Source organism: Taeniopygia guttata, chromosome 6 (assembly GCF_048771995.1).
Source record: "Taeniopygia guttata chromosome 6, bTaeGut7.mat, whole genome shotgun sequence".
NCBI classification, from domain to species: Eukaryota; Metazoa; Chordata; class Aves; order Passeriformes; family Estrildidae; genus Taeniopygia; species Taeniopygia guttata.
The window spans coordinates 10930623-10957760 of NC_133031.1; the positions used below are offsets into that span (position 1 = coordinate 10930623).

Genomic DNA, 27138 nt, shown 5'->3' on the forward strand with positions numbered 1-27138 from the left:
TAAAACTGTTCATTTCAAGAACTACAGAGTTCAGGTACTTGAAACTAAATTTTTAAGTTGGATTTCTCATCCCTTATGATTTTCACTGATAGGTTGTTGAACAAAGGGTCATTTTAAACACCTCCTTATGTAAAATACTCATTGTATATTTCTGAGCTACTTTGTAATGCATTAGTAAACATGTTAGACCCTGATGTGGAACCTGATCTGGGCAGGGTCAAGCATTTCCAGATTAATCCCTCCTGAGAACAGCCAGTTTTCACCAGATGTTTTCCTCACTGGGCACTGAATGCCTGCAGTGACAGAGGCTGAGGCTCTGTGACCCCCAGTGGCATGTGGGGGACTGGCAAGGTGTGACTGTGAAATGCTGTAGCTCTGCACACTTAGTGGCACTTTGCCTCAAGTAATGAACTTGCTGCTTGTCCAGTACTGGCTGAACTTGCTGCTGCAAAGAGGAAGAAATCAGTGTGTGCACTGCTTTCCTTTGCCCTGTGGGAACCTGCTGTTCACATGGCACATTGCTTTCCCTTTATACAGAAACTGGCATAGCCCCACAGACTTCCCCGAGGAATTCTGGCAGAATGGCTCGGTTGAGGGTCTGGTTTGTTGCTTGATGGCTAGATTGATTGTAAGGTACTGATGGTTGAGCTAGGTGAAATTTTGGCAACAATTCATATCACTGCCTTTAGGACTTCAGTCTAAAGAGGTAAATGTCAGGATTCTAGGTGAGGAATAAACCGAGTGTTAATGGATTACGGCAGTGTTATGAGGTGAGGTACTGCGCAGATGATGTAACCAATACAGTTACTTTCATGAAGATGTATTTTCTTTTCCTTTCCTATCTCTAAGCTTTACAATGTATAATCCTTTCAGTGTTTGTTAAAAGGTATTTTTTAACCACTCACATTGCCTCTGGCCCAAATGCATTAAAGAATGAAAGAGCTTAGAGCTGTCAGGGATTGACATCATTCTGCTGCTGAAGCTGAGGCAGTGTCCTGCTTCACGGCCCATTCCTAAGTGTTACATCACTCAGTCTGAGAAGCGTTGCTATTGAACGAGACCTATGGAATAGGTGCGTTTTCTACTCTAGTTTTGTTACAGGTATTATAAAATAGGGGTTCTCTGTTATATTTTCTTCAATTCATAGAAGAGACTTCTTTGCTGTCACTCTGCCTTCCCAGTGGTCAGATTTGTGTACATGAGAACAGAGTTTAACTTGGGAAGTTAATTTTGTCTGAGGTGGAGACCCTTAATTGCTTTAAAGTCCTAGTCAATAGTTTTCAGATGGGGGAGAAAGAAGACTGAATTCTCTCCTATTTCCCTCCCCATGTGTGACTGAATTCCAGAGGTGTATAACTTGTATTCACAGATGTTTTAAAACAATTTAATGTAACTTTATTTGTTGTAAGATGGTAAACTATTGGTATTTGCTACATTACCTTAGTACAAATAATTTCTCTTGGTTTTTTGGTTTCTTTTTGGCAAAGATTTGAAGATTTCCTTGCTCGCAAGTGGTCTTCTGAAAAGAGATTTGGTTTGGAAGGATGTGAAGTAATGATTCCCGCACTTAAGACCATCATTGATAAATCCAGTGAAATGGGAATTGAATATGTTATAATGGGAATGCCTCATAGGTAATGCCAATGGAAACACTCCAACAAATGGGCTTACTGTGTCAGGACAAGTTTTGGGTTCTAGAAATTTATTTTAAAAGTTGATATTAGAGAAGCTGAGGTAGGAAGAGTCAGTCATAAAAAGTAATGGGAACACAGAACTGTAGCGAATGCCTTTCAGTAAGAGACTACAGGCTACAAAAGTAAATGACAGAGAAACTCTCAGTGTACTTTGAAGCTGCAAGCAAATGTGGCAGCAGCCATGGTATCTCTGCCATTGCATAGAGTCTCTAGAACTGAGAAGGCTTGGTGAGGTAGTTTTGAACTTACTTTTGCAGTCTGCTTTAACTAATTTATAATGTGATTATTTGAAGACTGCTAGATAGCTACAAAATGCACTTGGATAACAGGGTGATCTAAAATGCCTGAGGGAATGCATTGGAGGAATTTTGTAATGGGAAGAAGTGTTAAATCAAGGGTTTTGGGTTCAAAAGTTTGAAGAGAACATTTGCAAATGTCTTACAGGGTCATTTACAGATTTTGTAAGTTCTATGCTGTTGACTCTCTTAGTACCATTTTTGAGACATAACTGTGTTTGGCATTTTCTTAGAGGTCGGCTGAATGTATTGGCTAATGTAATCCGAAAAGAGCTGGAGCAGATTTTCTGTCAGTTTGATCCCAAACTTGAAGCAGCTGATGAGGTAAGATGCTTTTTCATTACATCTGTATGGAGAGGTCAATATTCAAGATAGTTTCCAGTTGTTTTGGTCATGGTTACTATGAAATCAGCATTATCAGCTGCAATGCCTTCTTTTCTAGTTTAAGGAACATGGTTTGGTGAAATTTTGTAACAAATGTAAGACTTATATTATACTTCTAACATGCAGAAGGTCTTTCAGGAGTGACTGTAGATAAATAAGTTCCATTTGACAGCTCATAACTTCTAAGCATCTTTTTTTTTTATATGAATGAACAGAGTATTAATATGCTGTAAGTAGTTATCTAACATTTGATGACAATAGTAAGATAATAGAATAGAAACAGTGTTTCAGTTTGAAATGATGGTGTCAAACCCATAGTGCACACTGATTTCAGGTAACCAGATCCGGTTTTCAGGCTGAAGCAAAATTTTAGGCCTAGTGAATCAGATAGAGCAGGTCTGAATGTCATTCCTGAATTGTGATTACTTCCTTCTTGTTAGGGATCTGGGGATGTAAAATACCACTTGGGAATGTACCATGAGAGGATCAACCGAAAAACAAACAAGAAAATCACTCTGTCCCTGATGGCTAACCCTTCTCACTTGGAAGCAGTTGATCCTGTTGTGCAAGGCAAAACAAAAGCTGAACAGTTTTATCGAGGGGATACAGCAGGGAAAAAGGTAAAGATTGTTTAATATAGTAACTTTTAATGGTAGTTTCTCATGGTGTTTACAATAAAAATAGTTTGCCAGTAGTTTCATATCACAGAATCTTCCACTTTTCCTCCTTCAAAAGGGATATATCACCTGCTGAACTAGGTAAGGTTTCTGACATGAGACCTCAAGGGTAACTTTGGAAAGTAGGCTTAAAGCTTTATTTCTTTGGCAAACTGAGAAAAGGCAGCAGAATGCTGAGAAATTTATGGTTTATTATATATTTACTGTTTTATTTTATAAGCACAACAGAAATGTGGAGCCAAGAAATCTTTGTGAGAAACTCAAATTGCAGTTTTCCTTTGTAATATATATGTGGATATGTGTGTACAATTCTCCCTCTTAGGTTATGTCCATATTATTACATGGGGATGCTGCCTTTGCAGGACAAGGAGTGGTTTATGAAACTTTTCATCTTAGTGACCTCCCATCCTACACCACAAATGGCACTATTCATGTTGTGGTCAACAACCAGGTAAACAAGTACAGCCTTTTGAAATCAACTTCTCTGCTGAATATTTGCTCATCTATCAATTTTTATTGTTTCATATTAACTGTATTCCTTGCCCCCTGTGGTTATTAGAATGGTTGAGATGTTTCTGAAAATGATTCTAGTATCTAGCAGCTCTTGAGCAGATAATGTTTTATCACCTGCATGTATTCCATTCAATCTGTAATACTTAATTGGATTAGGCTTGCTTTGGTTTTTAAGGGAGCAAAAAGAAGCTAGCTAGCCAAAATGAAAAGTTGGTGCTGTTGCTGTGTGAATAGCTATTAAATGCAAACTTCAAAACAGAGTTAGCAGGAGGTGCCCAAATTATTTTAATGGAAGTTTCTGAAATTTTTAGATTGGCTTTACCACAGACCCCCGTATGGCCCGTTCATCCCCATATCCCACTGATGTTGCTCGTGTGGTCAATGCTCCCATTTTCCACGTGAACGCTGATGACCCTGAAGCAGTGATGTACGTGTGCAGCGTAGCTGCAGAGTGGCGAAACACTTTCAATAAGGATGTGGTGGTTGACTTGGTAAGTCTTGGTTTTCTTTTTTTTTCATTCTGTGCATTATGTACTGCTCTTTATTTTTTTGTGGCTTAGAAGGTCCAGTCAAGAAACGTATTTCATTTTAAAGGCCTTTAGTTTCCTCATTTTAAAAAACGAAGCAACAAACAGGCCCACAATAAGCCATTAATGTTTTTTATACAAGAAATCTCCTAAAATCTCTGTAAAATTATAAAATGGAAATATTCCATGTTACATTTTTCCTTATCAACAGAAGCAATCTTTCCCTTTGTAGGTTTGTTATCGTAGGCGGGGTCACAATGAAATGGATGAGCCCATGTTCACCCAGCCTCTGATGTACAAGCAGATCCATAAGCAGGTGCCAGTGCTGAAGAAATATGCTGACAAACTGATTGCAGATGGGACTGTGACACTACAGGAATTTGAGGTACATGCCAGCAGAGTTAGAGGGAAACTAAGGAGTTGTAAGGAGAAAGACCCAACTGTCACTGTATGCTGCCTGCTTGAAAACTTCCCTGCTGTGATAAGTCTTTACCTTTGACAATTTGTGATTCAGTTTGGCTTGGATTTTCATGTAAAATACTATTGTTGTAACAAAAGGACTGGAAGTGCTCTGAAGTAATTAAAATATATTGCTCATTAAAAATTGCTTCAGTTCTGAGGGAGAAGGTGTTTAAATGAGAACATAGGAAAATAGAAGCATTTGTCAGCTGTTCTTCATCTCTAGAACCTTGATTCAGCAGCAAGACAGTATTTGAACACTCCTGTTGACAGCTTCATATTGATAACCTTGGCAGGCTTGTGTCCAGCAATGATGAAATAGAATCAATTTAGCCTTTTAGTTTTCTTGCAAGAATTCAACCAAGTTCAGAGATCATTTGAAGTATTCCAGAACGATGAAGTGTTGAGTCTGGTGTCTGTATTAAACTGGTTAGGCGTTTACATTACTTTTTTTGAGAATGGGTGTTTAGAGGACAGATGAAACCTTCTGGGGAGCCTTGAAACCTTCAAGGACCTTCTGAGAAGGTGTAGAGATGTGATATTGCAGATCAAGAAATAAGCAGTTTGGTAGGTGCATTCTGTGATCCATAAGAAGCATCACAGCTCATGCAGAAGCAGCTTTCCTGAATCATTTATTGAAAGAGTGTGCCAGTAGAGGCACTGTGGGATTTGGTGACTGGATCTAGGATCCTGGATGGATGTTTGGCTGCACAGACTGAGCTTAACATTGCTGTTAATTCATTTAAAGATTAGCTAGCTCAATAACTTCAGTGTGATTCTGGGTTGAAACACAGGCATTGCAGTGGTGTTCTGTCTCTATGGAATATGGCATTCAATCTGTTGCCATTGAGAGGTGTGGCCAGCATGTTCTTTGCTAGACTCTTCCAGGCAGTCTAATTTTTTGGAACCTTCTTTTCCAAACTTTAGTGCCTTTTGTAGCCAGGAGTATAAGAGCTGGATGATTTTGATCTTAGAAGTATGACTGTAAATTATATTTGGTATTTCACTTTTGTCTCATTCAAGAGCAATGCTTGCAGCTTCAGCTCTTGGTACACTCCTCTGTAACACCTGTCCAATGAAATTATTTATTTAGAGTAATGTGTGTAAGCATGTTTCTAGAAGGCAGTTTGATCCTAGATAAAATTAATTTTATTTTTTTGCATTATTGTAATGAAAATTTTCTCATGGTGTTAAATAGCTGCTATTGTCATGCTGAACGAGAAGTATCATCTGTAAGATTTGAGGGTGTTATGTTTATCCATTTTAAAACCTTTTTGTTCTACAGGAAGAAATTGCAAAGTATGACAGAATATGTGAAGAAGCTTATACTAGATCTAAGGATAATAAAATCCTTCATATCAAGCACTGGCTGGATTCACCTTGGCCTGGTAAGGAGTGAACTTTCACTTATCCTAGTGTTACCCAAATGTGCTTTTATTTTGAGTCCAAAATCTAGGATTTAAATAGATTTTATCAGACAACATTCCTTTAAAATGGACTACGTGACCTTTGATTTACCCCTTTTAATAGTAAATATGGCATTCTGCCAGATCAACTTGAAATAAATGCTTTTGTTAAAAAATGTGCAAAGTAAGCTGTGACTTTGAAAAAGCCATTTTCCGGTTTAGCAGGGAAGTGTTTTTCCTGTACTGTTAACTGTCTGGGCTGTCAGGAAGACGGAGTATGCCTCATGTTATTTATTCATTTGTTTATTTTTATTTGAGGGATTGAGGTGCCATTTGCCTTTTATTGGCAGCCTCTGCCCACATAGTAGGACTTCACAGGGAGTGAAAGCAGGAACAAAATAGATCACTGTGTGCCTGTAAGATCAATTTCTCTTATCATACAATCAAAATTATTGTTTCCCAGCAAAAGAGGAAGAGCTAGGCTTAGTCTGCTGCTTAGCATATCACTTGAGTTGTTGAACAAATTATAGGTGATATACATATCTCCTAAACAGTCCTTGAACATGTCACCATCTCTTGTCCTGGCAGGCTTCTTTACCGCGGATGGAGAGCCCAAGAGCATGTCGTGCCCCCCGACGGGCATTTCGGAGGAGCTGCTGACTCACATTGGCAACGTCGCTAGTTCAGTGCCGGTCAAAGACTTCAAAATACACTCAGGTCAGCTGAAGGCTTTGTGTCTCCTCCTGGCTTTGTGTCTTGCTCCATTTCTGTATTTCTGCATAGAAGTTATTCTTGGACTGTTTCTCCAAGAGGAAAATGCCTGTGACTTTTTTTACTTTGACTCTTCCACTCTATGGGTGAGGAGAATGTGACATTTAAGTTCCTGCTGCTTGTTGTCAGCATAGTATTCTTTCAGAATCACACCACTTCTGTTTCATACCTCATTAAAATAGATTTTCCGTTGTGTGAGGTAGAAGTCTCTTTGCAACCTTAAGTTAATAACTCTTTTAATTCTTCAAGTCCTTGCTTTTTTTCTGAAAAAGTCTTTTGTTCTGAAAAGATTCAGTCCTCACTTTGGCATCTATTACAGTAAGTATCTGTCTCACTGGGGAGCCCCAACACTGTGTAAGAGTTGTGAGATAGTTTTATTTCCTGGGCAGGTTGAAATCTAGCAACTATTAGGAGCAATAACCTGCTCATTCCATGGAGACCCTTTGTTTAGGAATCTTTTTTCTTTTGTTGACTTGTAGGGTACATACTAAGGATAGGGTATAAAGAGAAGTTTTTCTCTTTAAAATCTCTAAACAGAGAAAGCTAATCCTTTCTGGAGTCATCCATCAAAGAATAAAGTTTGTCTTCTGTAAATATTCTATGTGTTTCTGTTCCTTTGGGAAGTGAAACACTAGTAATGATGGTGGGGCATTCCCAGTTATTAATTAAAGGTTTGTTGAGCAGATACAATTAATGGATAAATTTAACTCTTCTGCACATTTGTGCACTTCGTTGTGACACTGATAAATTAAAAATTGTAGTTGCCCAATAAAATGGAATACTAGACATTCTAATTAAAAAGGTAAATTGGTCTCTTGTTAGGGAGTTGATTAACCATTGACACTAGGGAGCACTTGCCAGTATATAAGGTAGATTTATGGTTCAAAACAATTATGGTATGCTAAATTCTTTTATGCAGTTTAAAAGGCTGTGAGAGGAAATCTGTGGAGAAACAGAAGGGGAGAGAAACAGAAATTTGAAGTACTTTGTCCTTTCACTAGAATGAAAAAGCTTAATATCATATAGTCTTGCAACAAAACAATTGGAAGATTATTTTTTTACTCAAATGTTTAGTATGCTCTAAAGGAAAAATTTACAAGATTTTTTTTACTTAAAATGAGGCAATTTCAATGAGAGTTTTATGTAGAAAGAAAGTGAGGTGTTTTTCTGTAAAATTGTGGAAAGTAAGGAAAGGGGAGAAGGGAAAATAACATGGGAAAGCTTACCAAAAGCATCAGTGCAGCAAAATAAGATTGACAGTGAATACAGGAGACTTGTGTCCTCAAAACTTGAAGCACCTGTGGGCAGCTGTGAAGTTTTGTTCCCTTTGAAAGTGACAGTGTTGTAACTTGTGCTTTGGCTCACAAGGTTATAAAATCTTCACTGAAAAGTCAGCTATTGGTTGCCAACTGAAAATCCATTGGCAGCTGCTACAGTTTTTCTGTTTATATGATATTCATAGTATTGATCCATCCATCCTGTTTCAGTGTGTAACATCTTCAGAAGTGCAATAAGACAAATGCCAAGAAAAAATGAGGAAAGGAAGAAGACAAAAATTCAGAAACCAAATCATTGTTTTTGGTCTCTTATAAAACAGCACTTGGTATTAGAGATGTGAAAATAAATCTTGAGGAAGAATAAATTCACCATGGGTCTTTTTAATTGTCCTCAGTAGTTTATAACACAGTCAACCTTACTTTCTTCTTCAAAAACAAGGTATGAACATTGCACAACTGCTTGCTGGGAAGCAAGTTGTTTTATTTTGCCAGCAGTTCAGTTCTAGAAAAACAGTTTGTAGACCTGATTTGGTATCTCTGGTTAGTTTAGGCAATGAGGAAGGAGAATGGTGAATGCTGTGTGAACAGAGAATTTCTCTGAAGTAGATCCATTCCTTTCTGATCTTTATTCCGATGTAGGACTCTCTCGGATTTTGAAAGCCCGCTCGGAAATGACCAAGAACAGGCTTGTTGACTGGGCCTTAGCAGAGTACATGGCTTTTGGCTCTGTGCTCAAAGAAGGGATCCATGTCCGACTGAGTGGGCAGGATGTGGAGAGAGGTACTTTCAGGTCAGTACTGAGATAACTGTTAGATGTTGTTAAAACTGTTGAAGTCCCACACTTAAAGAAATAACTTGGCATTTGTTTAAAAAATATGGTCTTTTGCAGGGAGGAGGAAGTTGGAGCTCTTTCTTCAGCATTAATCTGAATATTATAGATTCTTGCAGCCAATAATAATCAAATTTCCTGTCTATCTGTAAGCAGCATTTTAAAGTATGATATTTAAGCCAGAACAAACATTTTTAGACACTTTCTACCTTCTCTTGCTGAAAAGCAGAAATGGTATCTTTCCCCTGCTTTCTAACAAAAAATACAGTTGCAATCTAATTGCTGGGAAATAAGAGGGGATACTTGCTGCAGCAGATCCTGAGTCTCTTAAATTCCAGTGGTGCTGCTTGGAACTTCTGTACCCTGTGAACAAACGTGTTGCCAGTTGGTTTTTAAAGTGAAATAAGGTTCTTTGTACTAAGACTTTTAATGTCTGTGGGGCATGTATGAAGGCAGGGTCTCATCACTTGGTAAAATATGTACAGTTTGCTGCCTTACCTGATTCTTTGTAGAGTAAAATGTTAATGATGTATTTAATTGAAACATTTGATGTAATGCCAATTCCTGAGGTGAATGCTGCACTGTGCTTCATTGTGAAATCTTGCAGAAGAGAGATACAAATCTTGGTGTCTGTCTTCTCTGGTATGGCATTGGCTAGAATTTGGAAAGAACTGAATATACTGTGTTGCCATAGTAAAACAACATGATGGGGTGCTTTAACTATTTTGGAGCTTCTAAAGTGATATCTAGAAAATAGTTCTTTCTTTTGATATTCCATGTGGTGGCTTCTTTTCTTCCTGTTTCAGTCCTCAACACTATCAATAGATAGAAGCTAGATAAAGCTGCTGATAGAAGCACCAGACCCCCTCTCCTCTTGGAGACAAACTCTTTAGAACAGAGGGAAGGGGGGATAGCCTTGATTCTTATCTGGTTTGATGTTAGGAAATTGCAGAAGTGCAAATTGTATGTATATTTTTCTGACTAGCCATCTCTGCTCATCTTAATCACCTTTTGCTAGGGAAAAACAAAACTTTGTACTCAAGAAGATTAGCAGCTAGGTCTTCTGTTGTTGGCTTAATGACAAAATCAAAATTACAGTGGCAAAAATGATTTCTGCGAAACAGCTGCCTGGTGTGTCAATTTCCCCCTTTCTCTCTACTTCCATTCCTGTGCTGCTCTTCGAAGGTTCAGTCTTTTTCTGGATTTACCTTGTTGAGTTCTAGATAAATTTCAGAGCTCTTTTGCTAGCATTCATTATAGCAAAGGGAAGTGCAAAAAAGGTCAGACTTCAGTGTTGGCAGCTCTACAACACACAGTATTGTTACCAGTACAATAACTGGCCTTATGTTAGTGATTGTAAAGCTGGGCATATTGCTGTGATTCACTCAGTCTGCTCAGAGAGTTAATGGATTGCAGTAATTACTTCAGTCATCTCTGTTTTGGTAGTATTCCTTGGTGCCCTATTCTAATGCTGATTAATGGTGTTCTAGAGAACTGTAAATGGTGCATGTGAGTGGAAATAGCAGGAAAGAGGATACAACTCCTTCAAGTTTCAGTGCTGAAGATGACATTTTTTTCCATTAAAGACAAACAAGTATTTCAAGGAAAATATTAAAATTTGTGAGGAAGGCAGAAAGGCATGTTTTTAATAACAATTTTGTTCCTCTGAATTTCTTTAATAGTTCTATTTTATAGCAACAACTTCCTCATCCTTTTCTCTTTCTCCCCAGTTCTACTAGCGATGAGGTATTTTCAGTTTCTATGAGTGCTTGAGAAGCCTAGATAGTCAGTAAAAGTCCTTACAGTGCAGCAATTGTATTTAGACATGTGATTGTATTTCCCATGGTTTCAACCAGACCAAGGTGTTGTGTGTAGCAGAGATAACCATGGTGCTTGCTTGCTTTCCAGAACACAATTTTGATGCTTTAGCTTTAAAAATAGCTCTGTTAAAGCCCAAATTGATTCTTGGCTAATAAATCTCTTTCAACAACTCTTTGCAGCCATCGTCACCATGTACTTCATGATCAAGAAGTTGACAAGAGAATTTGTGTTCCCATGAATCACCTGTGGGAGCAGCAGGCCCCCTACACGGTGTGCAACAGCTCTCTCTCCGAGTACGGGGTCTTAGGTACGTCTCCATCTGCATAGGGGTTGCTAGGGCTGCCAGACGGGAAGCAGAGCTCAACAAGGAAAAGAATGTGGAGAAAAAAAAGCTGTGAAATGGTCATACATGAAACAGGCATCAAAGCTCTTCCTCTCAGGTTCTGGCATCCCTTAAACAAGCCTCCTTTAAAAAAGCATTTTACAGTTCTGGGATTCAGTTAAAAGCATCTACCTGCTATTGTTGATCTTGGCAGTGCTGGAATGTGTACCTGATCCTTAAGAGGAACTGACAAGAAAACCAGAGACACTTTGTCATAGAGATATAAAAAATCCTCCCTGGCCTTGTCTGAACTACTATTCTAAATGTGCTATTTCAAGAAAACAAATTCTTTTTAGTGATAGCATTAATCATAGTGAATTATTTTACCCTCAGCCACAGTGAATAGATAACCTTACTCTGACATGATGAGGGTGGCAAGAGGAATGTGGAGCATGAAACAAATACATCTAATAATTTATCAAAAGCGTTACTGATTCTATGGATAATAAAATATTGTGTGAAAGAAAAACTTGAAACATCATAGTAGATAAAGGTGGTAGTTGATAGCTGCTTGTTTTAAAGTTCTAGAAATATTTGGTTACTTATTCATTGCTGCAATGCTACATATTACATATTGCTAATAATATTAAAATTAAAGTGGTAGAAAATTGTACAGTTGGAGCATGGGCTGAAGAGCAGATTTTTTAGGTATTTTTGTTAGCTCTTTGGCACAATTAGTGTGAACAGAATCAAATTTTTTGTTTCACCAACATGTAAAGGTAAACTCTAAATAGGGAAGTGCAAGCAAGGATGTGTATAAATGGGAGAAAAATAATTGGCATAGATAAAAACGCAGAACTTAATTTCAAAGAATGATTGTTTCTAATTTCCTGTTGTTTCTCACAGTGTGTTCTGGTTTTTCTTAATTTGAGCCTTTTTACAGTATTGCTGCAAAACTTGTAGGTAAGTGGGTCATAGGTTTCTGGATTTGGTTTTATTACATCCTAAAAGAAGTGACAAATGTCTGGATATGGCTGAAATCTGATTTTGTTTCAAAAATAACACCTCAATAGGAAGCCTAGTGTTGTTGATACAGTGTGAAGGCAATTCTAACTGTCACAATTCCATTCTTCAAAAACTCACCAAGTGGGCTCTCTTTCTTTCTCTTTCTTGATCTCATCTTGCTCACTATTGCCCTTCCACATTTTCCAGCAAAAGATAGGTGAAAGTTGATTTAACAAAATTTGTTGAATACAAGCAATAGGGTAAAATAGGGTTTTGTTTGTCTGCTGAAAACAAGAATACCATTTCTGTGCACTTCTGCTTCAGCAGGTGGGATGACAGGTTCTTCAAAACGAATAATATTAATACTTTCAATTTTCAAGAACTTTAAATGCCTTATGTCCAAGATGGTTTCTAACAGTAAAGGAGATTAAATTGGTAGAAATAGTTGATAAGTGATGTGGCTTTTTGTGTGTTTGTTGGGTTGTTTTTTTTGTTTTTTTTTTTTTTTTAACTAAAAATGCCAGGTTCTGTGCTGAAGTGATTTTATAATGAAGTTTTCTCTCTCTTGCTGGTATTTATTTAGTGACCTTTTCCAACATGTTTACTCTTGTGCATTGTCTCCATAGAGAGACAGTTTTAGGATAAGCAGCAGTGTGTGAACATGTCTCTTCTAGTTAAGGCTGTGAGTAAAAGAAGAGCTATCAGAATTTATATTTATTTGGCTGGTAACATCACTGGGTCTCCTTTTTAATACATGGAAGAATAAGTGAAGGCTTGTAGTTATGGAATTGATTCTTCAGGAGACCCAAAACCCCTGAACACTTTATTTTCTATGACTGCTGTTTCTACTATCTAATTCTGTTAAAAGAAGCACTTTAGAATTAGCACACTTAAGTGTTTAGTGGCTGTAGGGAGAGCTGTGAGATAATATAAAGGGAAAAAATGGTGAAAAAGTGTTAGGAATTTATTTATGACTGTGTTAACATGCAGCATCTCAGAAGCATATTAGGCATTTCCTTAGTTTCTGTGAGGTAGAGCTAAGTAAAAATGGGTTAAACAGCCCAGCATGATATAACTACAGATTATTTCCTTGGCAGGTATATAAGCCAAGAGCTGGTATCTGTTCAGAGCTGTGAGCTTTGCACCAAGTTATAGTCAAGATATTTAGGAACACCTGGGGAGCCATTGCCCCATTAAAACAATACTCAAGACTGATTTCACCTAGAAAGAAAATAAAGGCAGTCTTGATCAACTGTAGTTCTGAAAAGTGCTTATGTTTTGTCCACAGGAAGCTCTGGAGTGGGTGTAACCTCAGTATTAAATCAGAGTACTTAACAATCTCTGATAATTTAGAGTATTTAATTACCCTTTGATAATTTTGTTTGACATCCTATGTCTACTATTTTCAGTTATATCCAGATTATAATAAATTTAGTTGTGCATCCACTTGCCTTGCTATAATTTTTCCCTTGTGGCTGAATATCTGGAAGTGTAAGTGATGGGCATGAGAAGTCATTTAAGCAAAAGATGTTTGTCTAAACTTATTTGCTGATTAGGATAGAGGAGAAAAAAGAAATTAACTTACAGATGCTCCAGTCTAACTTTTCAGCATTTTTTAAATACTCGAAAGCATTTCCTGTCTTTCTTTATGGCCCTCAGAATCGCTGTGTAGTGTTGAATCTAGCCAAGCGGTGAGGTTCTTTGTCAGATTCAATGCAGCCTTTGAGGGATCTTGGGTTGGGGCATTCCATACTAGGAGCTTTCAAGGAATATCAGGCAAGATAAACTTAGACCTATTGTGTGGTTCAGGAAATTCCTGAACCATGGGACTTGGAGTATATTTTTTTTTTCAAGGGAAAGTCAAGTTTTAAGTAAAAGATGGAAGGAAGAAGACTGGTATTAATGTAAGTTTTTTTTGCAATACACACCTAGGATGAAATATGTAGTACTACTGCTCAGTCAGAACAATGTATTTTTAATGTTGGGGGTAGCAAATACAAATACCTGTCAGAAATTGTGTTAGGAGCTAGGACAGACTGTAGTAATCAATGGTGTCTGCATGGAGTTCTGGGAAGGCATCAGTCTCCCTGTTTAATAGAGTCAGATGGGTACTAACTTCACTTTGTCCTGAGCTGTGTTTGGGTTTATGAAAGGATTCATGCACTACCCCCTTTGTAGTCCCTGTGCTTAGAATTTTTGTTAAAGATAGCAAAAATCTGTCTTTGAACCTTTCTTTATTCTGACATAAAATCCTTGTACTGGTAAGCCCTTTTAACCATTTGTTAACATTCATGCCCTAAATCACTTTAAAATCATATTGAATTAAGTTATGGCTGTAGCCTTGCTTACATTAATTGAAAAACAGCTATTCTTATGACAATCATGAAAATGCTGTGGGGAAAAACACAGCACAGTATGCTGTGTAAGCTGCCACTTTACTCGACAACACTTCTTTCTGTGCCAGAGTGACAGAAGAACAGTGGGGGAGCACAGCAGGCACTGGACTAAAAGAAACAAGCATTTCTGCTAGGTCTGTCATCTAGGGACCATAATGAACTCCAGCAATTGAAACATTAGCTTTGCAGCCTTAATCAAGTGCGGTGTATTTTTCTTCCCTCTGTTTCCTCAGTGTAGAAGTTTACCAAATTGCTGTGCTGGTTCCTGGTTCCCTGTGCCCTGGTGTGCTCTGAGCCCTGAGCAGCTGCCTGCTGTTTGGAGTTGGCTGGTTGCTCTCCAATGCCCTTTGGGTGTGCAGATTCCTTACCTGACATTCTTTGAAAGTTGTTTTGCTACCTGGTTGCCTTAGATTTCCTCACAGCTTCAACCTGTTCTCTCTGGTTTTAGCTGTGTAAGAGTTAATCTTTTAAACCCACAATATTTGCACAGGATTTAAAAGAAAATAAATGTTCAGTTCTTGTTTCTGCAGATGCAAACAATAAAGTTTGCAAGGTCTCTGATGTAGTTTTTCTTCGGGTTTTTTTTGGTGTTGTTTTTTTCTTTTTTTTTTTTTGTTTTTTTTTTTTGTTCTGAGTTTGAGCCCTCATGAGGGACCTGAGCAGGAACCTGCTCCCCTGCAGTTCATGTCCCATTGCAGAATGGTGGAGACTTTCTACTTCAGGTCACGTTCCTGAATCTTGACTCTGGTGCCCCAACAATCCCCTTTCAAGAGAACACCTCACGCTCTCCTGGGCTGTTTGCCTTGAATCTGTTTAGATCGCTCTTCACCAGCACTTTTTAAAAATTTATTTAGCAGTTTAGACCTCGTTCTTTAAGCAATTTTCTCCCCATGAAGGTAGTAGTAGTAATTCTCCACAGACTCCTTAGTCTGTCAAGAGTTAAAGCCATTCCACTGCTAAAATCATGATTGGAATAGTTTTAATTTAGCAACTCTTCATTGCCATTTCCCTGGTGGAAAATTGAGTTCTGGTATGCCAAAGATGTGTATACCACAGACATATGTGCCATGAAATAGTAGTCTCAACAACATTGTTCTCAAAATACTAATCAGAATGTATAGCTTACATTTGGATCTATTCTCCTAGACATTTTTATAGCTGTCAGAAAGCTTGCAAATGTTATCCGTGTTAAGATCACATTTTTTGATGCAGCTTCACCTAGAACATTTTTACCCTGTAGAGATTAGTGTGAAGTTGTCAAAAAGATAGGAAATGAGAAATTATACTCGTTTTTCCATGTGAATTTTACAGGTGATCTTTCATATATGAAGTAGAATTATGTGTGTGCTGTGACCAAATTTTAAGTATGCACTAAGCTTCATACTCTTTGAAAAGCACTGTTTGATTATTGATAAATCTGAGTGGTCAAGACCTCAGTTTGTGCTTCTCTAAAAGCTAGATTACCCCACCCTTACAGAGAGCAGCATATGCACAAATAAGTCTTGAACATATTGCATATTTTCTCAACCATGTCACCCAATCAGTAGAAATGGTCTCTTAAAGCTTGTGTAAAATTAGAATGGGATTCAAGCCTATCTAGGGAAATCTATTTTTCAGATACCTTTGGGAATATGATTGAAGGAGTTGTGTAAATTTTTCCCCTGTTTTCATTGTGTTAAAAACCATGGAATTACATAAGTGAGGAGGCCAGAGATGGAGGAAAGGCTGTTCAGGCAGTCAGGCCAAAGACAAGGCCAGAAGAAGTCACTCTCTTTGGTGATGACCTGTCATGGGCACTCACAGACAAAGGGCTGGCTGGCTGACTTTGCAGTCTTTTTGGCCTCTAATGTATCAGTTGCCTTTTGGTGGGACCATGAGCATCTGCTGGAGTCATGGACGGACTGCTCAAAGATGAGTACTCCAAAACCAAGTGACTCAAAGATTTCTTGCCATGGGGATGGTAAATGAAAAACTGGGTTGGAATTACCAAGGAGTAGACTATGAAGGCCCAAAAATTAGTTGATCTGCTGGGATAAGCTTCAATGGGAATACTCCCTTGTTGGAGTTCTCTATTTGAAACCAGATCATTATATTCTGTGTAGACCTTCAACATGAAAGGTATCTATCAATTAAATATTTATTCTCTGTGTATATTGAATCAATTTTACCTCAGTCAGAACCTCTACACCCAGACCACTGCTATATAGCTGTGCTTTTTACTGAGAGCTTTAACCTTTTTGGGTATAATCACTCCAAACTATAGGTGAAGAACCTGAATACAGGTATTCATTCAGCACTTCAGCCTCTGCTATATCAAAGAGTCAAAGGAAAATATGAACAGAGATATAATACTTTAACACTGAAGCAGAAACCTAAAGGTCCTCAGCCCTGCCTCAGAAAGGATTTTTTTATCCAAGTCCCAGACGTGTTTGCCACGCAGCTGTTATATTCAAATTTACTGGAAGACCTGAAGACTAGGATCATGTCTGTAGACTGAAAATTGATGTCACCAGTAATTTTCTTTGTCATCTGCGTATGAGAGGAGGAAAGAAAGACAATGTTGTGTAAGGCTCTGGAAATGTTAAAATTAATAACTCTTTTAACTGGGCTGTAAATGCATTTTTACAGGAGAAGATAGCAGTGAGCTCTTACGGAAACATACGAAATTTGGAGCAGATGGAGGGAGTTTAATTTGTTTAAAAACTCCTATGATATTGAAGTGTTTGAGGAAAAGTTTGAAGGATTTGAAATGGTACTATTGAAAACTGCATGATTTATAATGGGGCTTCAAAAATCCAGTTCATGCTGTAATTTTGGGTTTATTTTTAATTTTTAGCAAGGAACGAACAGAATTTTTGGGAAATCTGTTGATTTTCTATTTCTCCTACTCGTTTGCTTGTCAGGTTTTGAGCTTGGCTTCGCTATGGCAAGTCCCAATGCCCTGGTGTGCTGGGAAGCCCAGTTTGGGGACTTTCACAACACGGCTCAGTGTATAATAGACCAGTTCATCAGCTCCGGCCAGGCCAAGTGGGTTCGGCACAACGGGATCGTCCTGCTCCTGCCACATGGGATGGAAGGAATGGTGAGTGCTGCTGGCTGCAGTTCCCTCTCTGCAGCTGGAAAAGCCAAAGGTGGCTTGTGGATCCAGAGGTGATAGGAACCCAGGGGAGAAAGGCACTGTTAAGCACGTGGGGCTGCCTCGGTGTTATGGGAAGTATGCAGATAGATTGACTGGTGAAAACCAGAAAACCCTGAGAAATATTTCTGAGCTCTTAGCTTTGTGTCCTTCGTAGTGGCGTGTACCACTTCCCCCCATTTTTTTCCTTTTTTTTCCCCCTCTCTTTTTTGGTATCTTTCCATAAGACACTGACTTCCTTCCCCAGAAAGCTGCATTCTCAGTGTACAATAAGAAAAAAATCATATCTGAGAGCACTTGCTTGGTTTTATTTTGCATAAAGTATATCTCTGTAAAATCTGCACTAAATTCTCATGCTATGAAATTATATAAAACAACTTTAAAATGTCTTTAAAAATCATTGACCTTGGTTAATTTTGATACAATAAGAAATCTCCCTCTTTCTGGAAAGCAAAATATTTCTACTAGCTGTTGACTGTCTTTGGTGGCTAGTAAGAGGAACTAGACAATGTCTTAGAGGGAAAGCGTGTGGGTACACACTATGTGTAAAGTTACATGAAGATCATATCATTAGTGGAATTGTTCTTCAAATATTTTAAATTATTTTTAAGATTACATGAGCATCATGTCAGGCAAGGTTTATTTTCTCCTTTTCAAATACATTAACCTTCATGAATTATTGCATGTGTGTTTCTAGTTTTCTGTTTAAAAAAGCATAGTTTGTGCCACAGTGGCAATCTCCATCTATATAAATGCTTTAGACCTTTTCACTTCAAACTGTGTCATTTCTATTCTCACAAACAATTTAGTTTATTTCCATTCAATTATGATCCTGTCCTGATACACTGGGGTGCATTCATATCTTATGAATGGCTTTCCATATCCATTGTGCTTAAAGAATAATGGGTCTGATGCTGTTCACAAGGGTTTTGATAAATTAATTTTTTTAACTGTATCCTGAGGGGACAACCTGAATGAGCCCTCAGCAGGAGGTGTGGTCCTCTGCAGGGAAGCACTCAGCTTAAGGGGTGGTTCTCTGCTACTTAGAATACATTTAATCTTTCTTTTTCCATAGCCACTTGGCAGAGAAGATTTGTACAGGTCTGAAATATGCTTATTTTGCTACTAGTGTCAGCTGCTTTTGGAATATTGAAGAATTCCACCAGGCTGCTGAAATCTTTTTATCTTCCCAGAGGACCTTTTCATTAGAGGAGGAGTAGTCTTTCTATAACTACAGTGTTGGGGACAAGATGATTTGGGGAAGGATTCTTAATGGGATATGGATCCCTTCACCTCTAGGTCATGCATTCACAGGCAAGTTGGCTGTGATTGAAAGACTCTGCAGCCTAATGGCTCCTTGGGGACTCATCTGAAAGTAGCTAATGGATTCAGTATAGGTCTCACTGGATAGGTGGTCACAGTAGAGATAAACCCTACCCCATCCCACGCGGTGGTTGCTGGCAGTCTGATTGGTGGTGTCAGCACAGAAACCAAAGATGGATGTGAACGCTGAGGCTCTGGACTGAGGTTGTTGCTGGGGCAGTGTGTGAGTGATGGGAAAGCCTCACCTGCCTCTCCTGTAATTGTTTGCTGGTAACATCTCTGTTCCCAGTGTACTGGCTGCAGTGTGCTTTTGAAGCACTGGGTTTTGTACTGTGTGTGCCATGCTTAGTGCGTGGATTTGATTTACGGCAAACAGATGTGAGCAGAAGAGGTGCTACAATGGTGCCCAGTGCTACTGGGCTGCTACTGGGCACCACAGTTTTGTGCAGCTTTTCTCCTTGCTCTCAAGTCCTTTCCTGTCTGTGACCAGATTATTTGGCACCTCAAAAGTGGAGGCAGAATTCAAAGGAGTGGTGATACAAGGTACAGTCCTAGGCTGTTTGTATTATACCTTTGTTGCCAACAGAATGTTTTTTTCCTTTGAATTCCCTTAGTCCATGAAGCAGACTGAATCACAGAGTCATAGAATGGTTTTTGTTGGAAAGGACTGTAAAGACCATCTACTGATCACCATGGCAGGGAGCCTTTCACTAGACCAGGGGTTGCTCAAAGCCTCATCCAGGCTGGCCTTGAACACTTCCAGTGACAGGGCATCTACAACTGCTCAGAGCAACCTGCTCACCACCCTCACAGCAAAGATTTTCTTCCTTGCATCAAACCTATACTTGGTCTCATTGCAGCATAAAGCCATTCCCCCTTGTCCTATTACTGCCCAACCTTGTAAAAAGTAGCTCTCCAGCTTTCTTGCAGGTCCTGTTTAAGTACTTTAAGGTGCTGTAAAATATTTCACTGAAACAATCTCTTCCCCAGGCTGAACCATCCCAACCCTCTCAGCCTGTCCTCATAGGGGCGGTGTTCCAGTCCTCAGATCACCTTTGTGTCCCTCCTATGGATCTGGAATCCTGCACTTGGAATTAGGAAGGATGATATGTTCAATCAAGGGGGACTACCAGTTGTCAGAATAATGACTGATTGTGGAGTTCGTGTATTAAGATTTCAATAGAGGAAGATATTATGTGATCCAGATAAAGAAGAACTCTCTTTATGAGCGTTATTAGCTTAGGAGACATGGAGAGAGTTGAGAGGTGTAATAGTTTGTCTGTGGGTTAAAATACTTAACAGCTGTGTGTAAAATTAAAGCCCTTTCTAAAGGCACCTGTCATTTGAACAAGCCAAGGCTGTCAGCAATAGCAATACATAAAAAAGCACATTGCATTCTCATGCTCCTCACAGCTTTCTCTTATCCTTTATAAACAGGCACATAAAAAGTAAAAACAACAGATTCTGTGGCATTCCTTATTCCTGATAATTTCTGTGGCCAGCATGCATGTTTTGCTAATGTAAAATGGAGCTAACAGCATTTGTGCAATTCAAGTAATTGCCATGGGTACTGTTAGTGAGACAGTGGATGGGAGTGTTCAGTAGTGACAGAACATAAAATATCTCCTAAGGAGGCAGAAATTAATCATACGTTAGTCTGGCAGATAATGTGTGTGTGTATTTTGATCCATTTTAGCGAAAGCATTCATCTCAGTATTTGGTCCTATACTGAACAGTGAGCAGTAGTAGGACAGCTCCTGTGCCTGCTTTTGTTGCTAATACAGCAAAAGTAGTCAGCAGGTAACTTTGTTTGTCCTGGTCAACATGCACGAAGAGTGACTCACTGCAGTACTCTGAGGCACCCGGTGCTTCTCTTCCTGACATTCCTTGTGCTGCTGTTTGCTCTGCATTAGCAAGATGATTGTTATGCCCACATGGACCACTGCCTTTCCACTGGTCTTCACTGTGCAGCTAGTCTGAGGGTAGAAATCGCTTGCAGCTGGTAGAAATGTTAGAAATACATGTGAAACCCAAACTCCTATGAAAACAGAAGATGAGGAATTCTGTCCTGTGGTGTGTCCTCTCTCCCACTGCTGCTGTTGATGCCTTTGGCTGGGGGTCAGGTGTACAGCTGTACAGAAGGGACAGGAGGTACTCGTGCAGTGAGTACTCTAGACTGATGTCTTACTGCTCATTTGGCTCTTTAACATTGTTTTAAATGATACCTTTACCAGGGTCCAGAGCATTCATCAGCCAGGCCTGAGAGGTTTCTGCAGATGAGTAATGATGATTCTGATGCCTATCCAGTAAGTAGTTTTGTCCTTTTCTTGCTTTTCATATCCCAGAGATTTTTTGTTAGTAACATCCTTTTAGCTAGGTATAGCAGGTTAGGATTTAGCTTCAAGTCGTGGTGTAACTTTAACTTGATCCCAGTAAAAGTAATGGAAGTAAGCAGCATTGCTGCTCATTACAAAGCTGAGGTCATATACAGTTAATTTCTGGCAGCATGATCTTTTTATGGCTGTTCTCAGGGCCAATGATCCCACTTGTTTATACTGCTGTGTGCACTGCAAATAGGTGTCTCTAGCCAATTTCTAAAGGAGGTCAAGTGAGACTACCCTGGCTCTTTGCAATGTAGCTAAATTGTACTGCTAGGAGCATGAAAATAAGCAACTTCTAATTTTGATTGGACTAAGGCTTTCACAGATTGATCATTCACTTCTACAGATAAAGTACCCAGCTCTATAGGATGGGAAAGAGAGTGAAAACCAACTGTACACTGTAAAATTGAATTATAGTTTAACATTCTTTCAAAGTGCTTCTGTTTTGTTTCTTCCGTCTGCTAATGTCCTAGTCCTCCTCAGTCTTCCTTCCTGGACTTCCCTTCTTTTCTGAATTAATGGAAACTTTTCATGCTTATTTGCATAAATTTTTAGGAAGAAGTAGAAACAGAAAGGAATGATTTGTAGGGATACTTCCCTAGCCAATAAAACAATCTCAGCTGGGAGCTGCTAAATAGTTTTTTGAGGAAGGGAGTTGCTGAGAGTCAGGAATAGAAGGATGGTTTTCACACCTTTTATCTGATCTTTGAGACATTTTTCTATTGCCGTTAATGTTTCTCTCAGGAGTTCACTGAGCAGTTTGAAGTTTCCCAGCTGTATGAATGCAACTGGATTGTGGTGAATTGTTCAACTCCAGCAAATTACTTTCATGTCCTCCGAAGGCAGATCTTGCTGCCGTTCAGAAAGCCGGTAAGGTTACCTTAATGGACTTGATTATTCCAGGTAAATTAGCCCTCAGACAAGGAGTGGCCTTTGCATATGACACACTGCTGAAAAAGATGAGGATTGCTGGCAAAAAAACTTAACTGAACACAGGTTGAAGTTGCCAGTATGATGGAAAGGATCTCACCTCTGATTTACTATGGCTCTAAAGCTTGGTTTTCAGCTTTGCTTCCATCTGGCTATGCAGCTCTTCAGATGAGCTTGTCAAGATATTAGTGATGTAGCTTAGAGGTTGCAGAACTAGCATTTGCATGTCTAATTGCTGGAACTTCAAAGGCCCAAGGTACAATTGTTGAATGTTTTACTGGTTCATAGTCTGTGATTTGATTTTGTTGTCAAAAAAAAGTATAGCAGTGAGTTTTGAGAACCTGTAAAAGGAGTAGGCTACCTAAATCTTCTGAATAATTTTGAAACTTTCATGGCTTTCAAAAGAGGAAAAAAATAATTTACTGTGTTTGCTATTCATACTAATTTATTCTATATCATATTCAGTTTGTGGTTTTTGTGTGCACAGTGTTACAAATGTTGCATGTGTAATGACGATAAAGGAGCTCCTGACTCTTGGAAAAATTTCTGTCTTACAGCTGATTGTTTTGACACCCAAGTCACTGCTGAGGCATCCAGAAGCAAAATCCAGTTTTGATGAAATGGTGTCTGGTAGGTCACCTCATAGTATTGTGGGGAAATAATTAGCTATACCAAGTTGATGTCAGACTGAAGAACAGAATCTGCTCTGCAAAGTTTGTCTTTTCTTTCGGCATAATTCCTGTGGAGCTGCCATAGTGAGACTTCGAGACTTTGATATAGTGAGTCCCATAGCAGGGACTTTGGCTGAAAAATTTGCTTTCACATATAGATTCTTAATTTTAACAGGTTTATCTTGAAACCTTAACCCTTACACTTAATGGTAAGTGCATTCCCATCTCTGCAGGGAGTTTCCCCTCAAGAGGCTACTATGTCCCTCTGCTCTTTTTCTCTTCATATAAAAATGTAGTTTTTCTTTGTACTGCCCAGGCATCCTGACCCCATGACTGAAGTTTGGGCTGTAATTACACCGGGCCCATTTGGAAGAATAATATGCCCAGTTCTTGTTACGATGCTTGGTTTGGGGCTGCTGTGTCACACCAGTGATCTAAAGTGAGATCAGTGAGTTCAGAGCTGTTGTTGGCATGCCATCAGCACCAAGAGATACACAGTGACTGCAGGGGGAATACCAAACACTGCAGTGGTGTTGTCCTACCTTGCACTGGATAGACTGTGTTGGAGTGGCATCAGGAAATGCAGTGGCATGTAATGAGTGAGGGATTAAAGTGACTGTTCAGAGTGAGAATGTGGGCATAGGTATGTTGGTCTACCTCCAGTTCCAGTGAGGGTCTTGATGGCTGTCAGAAGAGAGCAACTGCTCAGTTTTTTAAAAGCAACTTACACTATATAAATGTGCTTAAATATTGTATTATCTTATTTTTCTAAGTGTGTAAAATTTGCTTCTCAAGCAAAGGCATTTGCTGTTTTTATTACTGTTTAAAAGCTCTGTAGAACGGGTCAGATTAGAAATTCTGTAGGCTTTGGGATTTGTCACTTTGTCTTGGGAGTCCCCTCTACTTCAGGCTAACCTCAGTAGTGGCCAAACTCCAAATAAGCATTGAGTTTTGGCATATTTTCATGTTTCTGCTGAAGAGGACAACAGGTAATAAAGTGTTTCTGACTCTCAGCTAACCCTTTTTGCTCTGCTTTTAATAGAAAGCTGAGAGAGAGGAAGATTGACTCCAGCTGATCCAATGAAGGACAGATTCAGACTTTTTTAATGATGAATTCTGCCGTTCAGTGGGACAAGATAATTCTGACATAAATCAGTTCTTCTTTGATATGTTTGTGCTGTTGCTTTCCTTCCCCAAGATAAATGATTCAAACAGGAGCTTATTCTCCTGATAAGTGAGTGTGCCGATTCAGAATAGGGATCGACCTGCTGTCTGCTACCCTGCAGTTGTTTAATGTGGAAATAATTCTACTCAATCATATATGAGAGCAAAGAAAAGGATATTTTAGACCATCAAGTCCCTCTTCCAGCATCCCAAGCAAACTGTACTCCTGGGAGGTGATAGCAGTGAAGATATGCATCTGAAATTGTACTTGTACATAGCATTTATATGTATGGCTCAGCTCTGTGCTAATTCTTGCTTTGGCTATTGCTGTTTTAGCTCTCAAACAGAGGTTTAAATCAAATATACAGCAGTAATGTGTGTGCTTGGGTAAATATTTCTGCAGTTGCCAGATTCAATTGCATTATGGATATGTGTTTTATTTTTATAGAATATTCTGAAATTTGAAAAGCTGTATGAATGTTACATGGTTAAGATAATCTTGGAAAGAAGAGAGTATTCAGGTGATTCTCTGAAAAAAAACCCCCAAACTGGAAGCAAAGTTGAGCTGTCTAATCAATTTAAAAGTAAAGATGTAATACACAGCACAAAGCTGAAAAACAGTCTACTATTGATATGATTCTGCCTATTAAGTATGGTGAAAGACTAGATTATTAACAATCTTCTAACTTCTTGAAACAGAACTGCTGAAAGTCACTTTAGCCAAGCTACCAGTCTGAAAAGTAGGACCAGACAGGCAGGAGAACTCTTTGATCACTGCAACCTGCTGCTTGCTCAGCAAAGGACTAAAGGACTGTTTCTTGGGCTGCTTTATTGAAATGTCAGGTCCACTGAGGACACTTTTTCTAATTTGTGCTCCAACTAGGTACCACTTTCCAACGTGTGATTCCTGAGAATGGGCCAGCAGCTCAGGCACCACATGAGGTCAAGCGAGTGATTCTCTGCACAGGAAAAGTCTACTATGACCTTGTAAAAGAGAGAAAGAACCAAGACCTGGAGAAACAAGTAGCTATAACCAGACTTGAACAGGTGAGCTCCCTGATCTCAGAAGACAGGGTGATGGGGTGATTCCTGTGCTTTTAAATAGACACCTCTCCTGGAATGGATAATGATAGCATTTTTCTAGCACTTAGCATCTTACAAGACATATTCTAATCCTTCGTGGCCCTGGAGAGAAGGAACACATCAATAGCATACTGGACAATGAGATCCAGAAAACTTGATGACTTTTCCAGAACAACATAACAAAGTGAAGATTACAATATGATAGCACCTTAAATTTGTATATACAGTCTGCTAGTTTAAATGTTGTGAATAGTGCACTTGAAGCTATATTGTCATTCATTGATTAAGGACACACTACAGCTACTTCACTAAAAAAGCTGTAAGAGTGCAGGTGGTCTGGACTACAACCTACTTCTGTTCATACTAATACAACTATAAAATACTTGTGTGTTCATTTCTGAGCATTAAATCAATAAGAGAAACATGAGTCATTCTCCATGGAAAAGTAATGACTCACCATGGGCTAATACCACATAAGAGAAGGCCTTGATAATTATTACCCTCCTTTTCCAGATCTCACCATTCCCCTTTGACTTGCTGAAAGAAGAGCTTGATAAGTATCCAACTGCTGATCTAGTCTGGTGTCAGGAGGAGCACAAAAACAGTGGATATTATGATTATGTCCGACCTCGTTTCCGCACTATTGTGAACCGCACTCGACCCATCTGGTATGAGACTTTAAACAACTGCTCTGTCTCATGGGCCGGTTTGTTTGCTTTTAAATTTGGTTGGGGTTGTTTTTGGGTATTTATGGGTAAGTCAGGTTCTTCACAAATCGAAACCTCTGAGTCTGGGTTCTTAGGTGAAGGAGGGAAAAATCTAGACTACTGTTTCTCAAATACAACATGCACATATTGCACCTTCTTGTAGATCTAAAAGAAGACTAGTAGCAACTAAGTCTGTATTTATTGCTACTTAGCACAGCACTTAGCTCTCTTTTGTCTAAGTTTCTGTCATTTTAAGAATTTCATTCCAGATGTTAGGTTTCTGCAGGAAACAGCTGTTTTAAGAGCTCAGTCCAGGCACCTTTGCATTTATTTTAGATGATTGACTCTCAGATCTGCCCGTGCAGCTGTCAAAAGAATGAGAGTCTTCATTGCCAAAATTATGAGACAGTGTAGTTGGCTGCCCTGGGAGGGATGGGGAGAAGACACAGCTTAACAATGATGGGAGGAAAGAGAGGAAAACTGACCAGAAGGTATAATTTGGTAAAACTTAGATTGATTTTTACTTTAAAAAGATTGATAACTAAATATCCAAAACAGCCAAGCTGACTTAAATGCATCAAGCAGCATGTTCTCATGCTTGTTATTGTCAAAATAGTGTCTCACCTGATTTCTGCCCAATTATTTTTGTCATGAAGGTATGTTGGCCGAGAGCCTGCTGCTGCACCTGCCACAGGCAACAAGAACATGCATCTGGTGTCACTCAGAAGGTTCCTGGATACAGCTTTCAACCTGGAGGCCTTTGAGGGAAAGACATTCTAACTGCAGGGCCTCGACCTGTCTCTGACTAGTAGTCTCTCAAAACACTGCATCCAAAAGGAAAGTGGGGAAAATACTGGAAAATATGTATTTTTGCTTTACCAAATAAAAGGATCCAGCAGCTGACTTCATTACTCTGTACCTTGCTTCCCAGTTTATAAGGAAAAAAATTCCAGCTTATCTTCCACCATTTTTTTGTCACTTGTCTATTTAAATTGGGACCTCTTTGACACAAGAAGCTTCTCTTATCCCAGGATGCAATGTGTGCTTGGGGAGGCTCATATCTCAGTCTGTGGGTGTTCTAATTACTGTAAATAAGTAGAGCAGGTATGGACAGCACCACAGTTATGCACACAAGAGTCATTACCACAAGGAAAAGAAATTACTTATTTCTGTCTATATATCAGAGAAGAGCAATGATACTGAAAAGCAGAGTTGGTAGATTACTTTGGCAGAGAAATGTACCAGCTGTGTTTGTTGGAAGGAGATGGTGAGGTAACCTGGAGATGTGAGGAGGAAACTGGAAACAGGGAGTCACATTACAAAGTTGTTCAACTGGGGGTAACAGTAAGTAGTGTGAACCACTTAG

At 39.0% G+C, this 27138-nt stretch overlaps 1 protein-coding gene across 3 annotated transcripts in view; it reads left to right on the forward strand.

The window, feature by feature from the left end:
- The window catches only part of OGDHL (oxoglutarate dehydrogenase L), a 46111-nt gene extending 19431 nt beyond the window's left edge, over positions 1-26680 (forward strand). For all 3 annotated transcript variants that reach the window (XM_072931425.1, XM_030275836.4, XM_072931426.1), the window contains exons 7-23: positions 1488-1634; positions 2224-2314; positions 2815-2994; positions 3374-3502; positions 3876-4055; positions 4324-4476; positions 5836-5938; positions 6545-6673; positions 8644-8794; positions 10834-10961; positions 17281-17459; positions 21071-21142; positions 21962-22087; positions 22705-22777; positions 24866-25029; positions 25579-25733; positions 26429-26680. In XM_072931425.1, the coding sequence (XP_072787526.1) occupies positions 1488-1634; positions 2224-2314; positions 2815-2994; positions 3374-3502; positions 3876-4055; positions 4324-4476; positions 5836-5938; positions 6545-6673; positions 8644-8794; positions 10834-10961; positions 17281-17459; positions 21071-21142; positions 21962-22087; positions 22705-22777; positions 24866-25029; positions 25579-25733; positions 26429-26552 (2284 nt within the window). In that variant the 3' untranslated portion in view covers positions 26553-26680. The remainder of the gene's footprint in view (positions 1-1487; positions 1635-2223; positions 2315-2814; positions 2995-3373; positions 3503-3875; positions 4056-4323; positions 4477-5835; positions 5939-6544; positions 6674-8643; positions 8795-10833; positions 10962-17280; positions 17460-21070; positions 21143-21961; positions 22088-22704; positions 22778-24865; positions 25030-25578; positions 25734-26428) is intronic.
- The last annotated feature ends 458 nt before the right edge of the window (positions 26681-27138 follow it).